The 8,817-nt window shown below is 41.7% G+C and overlaps 1 protein-coding gene across 1 annotated transcript in view; it reads right to left on the reverse strand.

The window, feature by feature from the left end:
- The window catches only part of OCIAD2 (OCIA domain containing 2), a 9,507-nt gene extending 3,482 nt beyond the window's left edge, over positions 1-6,025 (reverse strand). Inside the window, 3 exon segments of the mRNA XM_035897702.1 lie at positions 1,206-1,259; positions 3,384-3,477; positions 5,966-6,025. Of these exon segments, the coding sequence (XP_035753595.1) occupies positions 1,206-1,259; positions 3,384-3,477; positions 5,966-6,025 (208 nt within the window).
- Positions 6,026-8,817: the final 2,792 nt, after the last annotated feature.

An 8,817-nucleotide genomic window follows, 5' to 3' on the forward strand; every position in this document is an offset into this window, starting at 1 on the left:
TGCGCATTTGTTATTTCACAGCTGATAAGAAATGTCCAAGTACAATGGAGAGAAACTGAGAAGAGTACCTGGTGCCAGAGGATGGCATGGTAGCTACTGAGACAACACCGGTGCCCTTCCTATCGCTGTTCACGCCTTTTCAAATGTGTAAAAATTTGCTTTCTCTCACATCCTCTCCCTTGCTCCTTCCCTCCCTGTCTGCCTACAAGCTCACAGGTCGAGGATGCAACAGGGAACCCACATCAGCCTCCTGTGGTATAGCACAGCTGTTAGGTTTTCTACTCTAGTTCTCCTCATTATCTTAGTTAAAAAAAAAAAAAAAAAAAAAAGAGTGTATTGAGGATGAAACATGGTAACAGTGGCTGAAACAAAACAAGGGGCTTGCAACCACACACAGCGAGGAAAGATTGAGCCATTTCCACCTCCTTCATTTGCTGTCTCCTACCACCCATACCTTATAGCCCCTGGATTCTTTTCTGCTTCTTGCTTCAGGCCCTGTGATTTTTCTCTTCTCCTGCCTGCCCTTGCTGTAAATGGCTGCTGATGCAGGCTGAAGGACTGTCTTATTTGCTACTGTGAGATACACCCATCTTAGCATGCCCTTCACTCTTTACCCAAAACACTAACCTCAAACCCCCCAGAAGGGAAACTCAAGGTGCAGTGTGTAGAACCGGGCTCATCCACCACATAAATGGAATACAATTCTCTTTTGTGTTGGCCTGCAGATCACAAGCCATCTCTATAAAAAGCTCTCTGTCTCCTCACTTTGGCAGTATTCCTTGTCCCTTTGCACCAAAGCTGTATTCATATTGATATATGGTCACTGTAAAAATGTTGCCAGGATTTTTTAAATAAACCAACAGTTAGAGCTACAGTACCCAAATCTGATGCCGCTGGCTCAGGCTGTAGATGCTCTGCCCTACAAGCAGCCCCAGTGAAGACTCGACTCAAATACATGCGATCATGGTGACAGAATCTAACCATCCGTCTTTGAATTCATGAATTCTCTTTTCAGTTCATGTTCTTTCAAAAGAATGACTGTGGCAACGCATACATAATGATCAAATCACTATAACAATGATGGTGATGAGTGAGAGGAATATTGATCTTGAAAAACAGCAGGCTTTAGGGAAACTTACTTTTCAGTAGCAATTCTAGAGTACCAACTTCATAATTTAGGACCATCATATATATTTTACATTTACCTTTTGAGACTAGCTCCCGGGTGACAAGCATGCTCCCAAGAGACAAAGGAAGAGCTGTAAAATAAAAAAAAGTGTATTTGGTACCAGCCCAAATTTGTTACCTATTTGATAAATACATTACTCCTTTATATAGTAAATATTTTATAGGTTTATAATGTTAAACACATTACTCATCTTCTAAATATTAACTTGTGCATACTGTCTTAATCACCTATTACATCAGATTACTATCTCTTCAAAGCAAGGATGTGTCCACGCAGTGCTAGATATCAGGCATGGGCATGCTGTAACACCTGGAGCTAATGCATTATATGTATGGAGCGGTGAGTGCGCTCACTAAGCATGGGCAGGACAACCAGGGGATCAGGCCCAGCCAGCATGGGTTCACGAAAGGCAGGTCCTGCCTGACCAATCTGATCTCCTTCTGTGACCAGGTGATGCACCTAGTGGATGACAGAAAGTCTGTGGATGTTCTCTACCTGGACTTCAGCAAGGCCTTTGACACTGTCTCCCACAGCATTCTCCTAGAGAAGATGGCGGCTCATGGCTTAGACAGGTGTGCTCTTTGCTGGGTAAAAAACTGGCTGGATGGCCAAGCCCAGAGAGTTGTGGTGAGTGGAATTAAATCCAGTTGGCGGCCGGTCACAAGCGGTGTCCCCCAGGGCTCAGTTCTCGGGACAGTCTTGTTTAATATCTTTATCAATGATCTGGATAAGGGGATTGAGTGTGCCCTCAGTAAGTCTGCAGATGACACCAAGTTGGGTGGGAATGTCCATCTGCTCAAGGGTAGGGAGGCTCTGCAGAGGGATCTGGACAGGCTGGATGGATGGGCCAAGGTCAATTGTATGAGGTTTAACAAGGCCAAGTGCCAGGTCCTGCACTTGGGTCACAACAACTCTATGCAACGCTACAGGCTTGGGGAAGAGTGTCTGGAAAGCTGTCTGGCAGAAAAGGACCTGTTTGACAGCTGGCTAAACATGAGCCAGCAATGTGCCCAGGTGGCCAAGGTGGCCAACATCATCCTGGCTTGTATCAGGAATAGTGTGGCCAGCAGGACTAGGAAAGTGATAGTCCCCCTGTCCTTTGCACTGGTGAGGCCGCACCTCGAATGCTGTGTTCGGGTTTGGGCCCCTCCGTTCAAGAAGGACATTGAGTTGATGGATCGTGTCCAGAAGAGGGCAACAAAGCTGGTGAGGAGTCTGGAGAACAAGTCTGGTGAGGAGCAGCTGAGGAAACTGTGATTGTTTAGTCTGGAGAAGAGGAGGCTGAGGGGAGACCTTATTGCCCTGTACAACTACCTGAAACGAGGCTGCAGTGAGGTGGGTGTTGGTCTCCCAACTAACAAGTGATAGGACAAGAGGAATTGGCCTCAAGTTGCACCAGGGGAGGTTTAGATTGGATATTAGGGAAAATTTCTTTACTGAAAGAGTGGTCAAGCATTGGAAGAGGCTGGCCAGATTGGTGGGGGGGTCACCATCCCTGGAGGTGTTCAAAAAACATGTAGACGTGTCACTTTGGGACATGGTTTAGTAGGCATGGTGGTGTCGGTTTGATGGTTGGACTTGATGATCTTGGAGGTCCTTTCCAAGCTTAATGATTCTATGATTCTATATTTATTAAATAAGAGGTTCCATAATCTGCAACACTAGTAATGACAGCGTCTCCAATTAAATGCTGAAACACTTTTCAATCTTCTCCTTTCAGAAAATGTATAATTTAGATACAAACGGACATGGTGGACTTAAAAGGCACTAAACACCGAGTAACTAATCTTTTAGATGTCCTAACACCTCAAGAGTTTCACAAACCCAAGATACATAGCCATGCCTGCCTTTCATTCAAAGGCAAGAGTAAGTATGTAATAAAGTAAAACATTCCTAAGGTTGTTTTAATAACAGACTTCAATAATAGAACCAACTCTATGATTGTTAAAGTAAGTTCATATTGAACAAGAGCTTAATTCAGCCACCTTTACCAACAATGATTATGCAAACAATTCAATTAACCTTAGAATAATATATTGCTCAACTTAAAATAAGGTTACAGAGTTAACCCACAATAATATTCCAACAAAACCCAATGTATTGCAATAAACAGCATGGCATTTTGCAGCCAGTTTTGAATAACTACATCAAGAAGTCATTCTCAGTGTGATAAGAACAAGTTTGGATCATTCACCTCTGTACTAGAAACTTTCCTTTTTGCATTCTTCACGGATCCTTGCAATTTCTTCAGCATTGTGAATTTGTGAGATGGGACAATAGAATGTTGGCTGAAAGGATAAACCTGGGTTAGCTTGTTGAATTTAATCTCATAGGGAAAAAAAAAGACAATTATTTAAAAAACAAATAAAATACAATGCAAAACCCAACCAAACAGGCAAAACTCGTTGTTCTGTTGTTAGCAGTGTGATGAAATACCTGATACCCCAATACAGAAACAGAAAGAATTACATAGGTTTTAAAGTTAAAACCACTCATCCTGTTGGTCTATATTTTCCTAAAATAGCTCAGCTGCTGCTTACCTCAGAAGTATAATGCTTTATTTCTGTGAGCTGTTTCATTCTTATGAGCTACATCAGCTTTCTGGGAAAGAAATTACGGGAGATAAAGGCAGAGTGGTAGTTTCTAAAAATGAAGTTCTGCCCTGTACAAAAGTCAATTTAAGTTCAGTAAGAGTAGATTTGCAAGTATTCAGAAAAGGGCCAACATAAACTCTGTCAGATTCCCCTAACTAGCCTAACTTTCTCTCTGAGCAGTTTAAATATATTTATGGCATTAATGGAACCCAACCATACTGGCTTCACCTTCATTATAATTCACTTGCCAACGGGTTTCTTTTAGGTTAATGGTAGCTCTTTTTTTTCCCATTTTGTTTGTGAGAAAAAAGTGACAGTATTCTCTCTTGCATTCTACTATCTGGAGCATTGGCATGTGGATATAGGCACGTTATTTTTCCTTCTTTAAGAATGACTTGGTTATCAGTGTTAGCACTTGTAGTATCATTACTGGACATCTAAAATATATGGATGTACTGGTTTTGGATGGGAAGAGTTATTTTCTTCATAGTAGCTGGTATGGTGCTGCATTTTGGATTTGTGACCAGACCAATGTTGATAACACAGGGATGTTTTAGTTATTGCTGAGCAGTGCTTGCACAGTATCAAGGCTTGTTCTGCTCACATTGTCCCACCAGCGAGTAGGCTGGGAGTGCACAAGAAGTTGGGAGGGGACACAGCTGGGACAGCTGACCCCAACTGACCAAAGGGATATCCCAGACCATATGATGTCATGCTCAGCAATAAAAGCCGGGGGAAAGAAGGGATTGTCATTAAGTTAAAATTAGTTGAAATTTCAACATCTTTCTGTAAAACCACAACCTCTACAAACATACTTATTCTTGAAAGCAAAACCAGACTTCGTAGAACAAGCAGTGCCTTGGGAAAAAGAGCACATTAGTCTATTACAGGATTCTACCTCATTTTATGACTGACTGATCCATGATTTCGTAACTGTAATAATGAAATGCATTTATTGGCCGCAGCCACACATTTTAGCTAATTAATCTCTCAGTCCTTCTTCAAGCACTGCTCCAACTGAACTTAATGGTGGTGCTGCTTGGGTAAACAGTAGAGAATTGGCTCCACTCCAGACCCTAGAGAACCACTCCAAACTGGTTTCTCAGCAAGGTCACAGCAAATACAATAAAATCCAAACAGGCTGAGTGAAAGATAAGGAAATGAGTGTCAGGGCCCTAAGCACACCAACAGGCTTTGCAACCTTTCTGTCCTCATACACACCCTGCCAAGGGTTTAGTTCCTTGGGCTCAAAGTCAGCACTAATATGGGACAGTTGTGTAACACTGAATTAGACTGCTGTGAAAACAGTGAAGCTGGGAGAAAGAGCTGCAAGAAGCTTTGCCCAGGGCCTCTGCCCCTCGGCTCAGGAACTGCATTTAAGCTCAGGCCCTCGCCTTAACTGTGTTGTAGGTATGCCTGTACCTGGCCTTTTACCATCATGATCCCTACCTCGCCTTGCAAACTCAACATCTTGGCTTACTATCAGAGTTGCCTTATTCCTGTGGACTTGCCCAGCAATCACCGAACCAACTGTTGGCTGACCCTGGTTAACATCACTGGATCTGCTCTGCTCCTCTTTTTGGGACAGTGCTCCTTGTCCCTGAGTTCACAACCGCTGCCTGCCTTGCTGCCACTTGTGGCTCCCAGGTCACCTTCCCTTGCAGATGAGCATGCTTTTGCTGCTCTCTGGCAGTGACTGGTTAGCAACAAGGTCATACTACATTTAAATTCCATGTGGTTAATTACATGCTTATAGCATAAAATGGTAAAATTTGAACCCCCAAGGGTAGCTGATTTCTCCAGCAGAGGGGAACGCTCATCTTCCATACAGCTGGAGGGCAGGTTCTTGTGCAATACTCTTCCCTTCTCTCCCTCTGAATACGTACACACCTTGATGGGGACAGATTATTCTGGACTAGTACTCAGCAACTAGGGCTCTGCCAGTTCATAACTTGTTTAACTAGCATAGCATAAATCAGAGCCCAGTGTCATTAAGACTGGAAAGCTCCTAGACCTCTGAATGTAGTGAATCAGGAAGAATAACACATAGCCCTTTCTTCTCTTCATTTATATGCTTAAGCTAACAGACATCTGTTTCTCTCTTCAGTAAGAGAGACCAATGCAAAATCCCAGTTATTCACTAGCAATAGCATCAAAATAAAAGGGAGGAAACCCAGCTTACCCATCCATTCTGCTTTAGTGGAGATGTCTGACTTTCCTGTTGGGTTGTTTTGAGAGACATTGTCTCTTCCCTTGTACTCTGCTGCTGATCCTGGTCAGCAGAAATTACGTATTTTATGCTTGGATGCCTCTCTTTCTGCTAGGTACAAAGGTAAAAAGCCAAAGCATCAGACTGATACTTTAAGTTCAATGTTCACCTAGAAATAGTAATGACCAAGTTGACAGGAGTATATTTTTTTCCAGCAGATAGCATCCAGTCACCTGATTATATACAGTTTACAGCACAGTGTATCACTTATTACCAGTACAGAGTTGTGTGTAGCCTAATTCAAACAGGGAAGTTGGTAAGTACAATGAGATGCTGGATCATGACCTAGCACAGCACTCTCAATCATAACGAAATGAGAACAAATATGAGCAAGCAATCCAAAACCTTTCTAATTTTTATTGTATCGCAGGTCACAAATTTAGCTTCTTTAGTGTTCTGTCCAGAATTCCTGTACTACTGCTATCCTCACTGCCATCATTCGAAGTTTTGATTCCACAGGACCCACAATGCAAGCCTATCACAAAACACATCTGCATTTCCAACAAAAACAATCTAGTTACAAACGTGCTTTAAAAAAAAACCCTATAATAATAAATAGATTCCAAAGAGTTTTAGAGTTGCAGTCTTACATGCCTGAGCATTTTGCTGCTAGGGAAAAGTAAAAAGGAATGCCATGTATTTCTGGAGTAATTCAAACATCTAAACTGCAGTTTTTACCTAGCACTTTGCTATGGTCTGGTGCTTTATTTACCAACATACAGGACACTGTTGCTTTTCAAAAAGTACCTTCTGAGAATGATGGCACCGAGCAAGGCTAAAGTGACTGTGAAGGACACGGTTAAACAGGAAACACATGCAACAATTTAATAACCTGAATGGTTTTTGGCATTCATAATATTACTGTATAAACCACTTCCTGCAGTTATTTTGGGGTCAGTTACACAGCTATAAAGTTTGAGCGATGTCTGCTTCACAAACACACGATGTTCAGACAGCAATGTTGTTTTAAGTGATGGAACAGAAGCAACATGACCTCCTCTCCCCTTGGTAAAAAGACTCAATTAAGCATTGCATTCACACCAATTCCACTTTATTCTCAGCCATTCTCAAAAAACTGTAATGACTGCTGTGACCTTGAAAAAAGTTAGGTTTGAAAATCCACAAAATGTTGGAACAGCCCACAGCTCTTTGCTGTCTACCTCACCCTGACTAAGAGCAATTTAATTTTCCATCAGTCTCACATTACTTAATGCAAAAAAGGAGATAAAACATGAGAAAAATGCATAAAACCATAAAGAGGTCTACATCCATCAAAGACACAACATTTTCTTATTCTTATCTGCTTTCTTATTCTTATCTGCTCACAAAGCCTACCTGTGCAGACGGTTGCATAAAAAGCATCACTGGAAAGTACTGCTGACTGATATGGTTTCTAATCGCTGCAACAGATTTTAAGTGCTCATCTTTTTCATGAGGATAAAAAAGCTGAGTCACTGGAAAAAATAAATAAAATTTTAAAAATTTAACGAGTATAAATTAAGTTATAAATATTTGCAGCCTGCCATTAACCTCCTGTATTGTCTTCAGCATACATTTCTCCAAAATTCTAAGTTATTTGGCTACACTTCTGCTTCAATGTAACAAACAATCCCAAATATATGTAGCCCCTTAAGCAGCTTTCTGGTACCACTCCCACTTGGGATGAAAGCTGAAAGCTACACTTAGGCAAGAACAAAGCAAAGGGACAGAGTCATGGTCATCAAAATATGATTTAATGGAATTATTAATATTAGTACTTGGCACACATGCTGCCTCGTATCTGAGGAACGTAGAAGTGTTAAGTATTTGGGGGCATTGTGTCTTGGAACGACAGCCGTCATCCTCAGAAATAACTATTCGCATTGACCTATTGAAGAAATGTAACTTTCTTGCACATTTTTACTGTAACACTTATTGCTGTTTTCTCAACCTAACTATGTAATTGTTACCATAACAATTAACTGTATATTCTCTCAGCTGCCTTGGGAAGAATTCCCCAATGATGTTTTTCTTCTGTTTAACTGAAATACCTATAGAACACATGAATAAATCAATGTGGTTTGCAAGGATCAAATATTTTTCAATATTCCTATTCTGCAAGAACTGTTCTGGATCATTTACTCATTTAGAGAAGAAAGGGCTAATTTAAAACTCCTGAAAGATGCCATGGTTTTGCTTCTGCTTGATAAAGAAGCAGTATGCAAGGAGATAGCTATGGTTTTCAGATGTGAGAATTGCCAACTTCATATACTCTGTTTTCAGTAAGAAGCCTGCTTCCAAATAGGAACAGTGACCGCATAATTTCTAAGATTACTTGGGGGAGAAGGTGGAAGCCAAAATTGCATGTGTTAACAAGTACGTACAGTGACTGTGATCTACAGTGGAGATACTGTGCATTTGCCCAGGGCAGGTGCCACTGAAGTGCAATGATCACTGAGAGAACTCATTAGGACTTCAGAGAGGCCCTTCAAGGACCAAGTGTCCATTGCAAAGAAGAGAAGAAGACTCACTATGATGTTTCACACATATCTTCTGAACTGGCACTTCATTTTAAATCCAGGCTCTTATTTCGAAAGAGAGCCAACAGAGCAGCTGCAGTAGGTCTTCAACTGAAAAACTCCCTACCAACAACTGGGTGGAGGTGGACACTACAAAGCGGGTGAATGCCTCGCACTTGCCCAGCCGTGCTGCCGCAGCCCCTGCTTGGACGTCTGCTGACAGTCACTTGTCCAGGGCACAGCGCGCTCAGCGAGAACAGGCTATTA

The sequence above is a fragment of the Egretta garzetta genome, unplaced genomic scaffold (genome assembly GCF_000687185.1).
Source record: "Egretta garzetta isolate BGI_Z169 unplaced genomic scaffold, ASM68718v1 scaffold557, whole genome shotgun sequence".
Classification (NCBI taxonomy): Eukaryota; Metazoa; Chordata; class Aves; order Pelecaniformes; family Ardeidae; genus Egretta; species Egretta garzetta.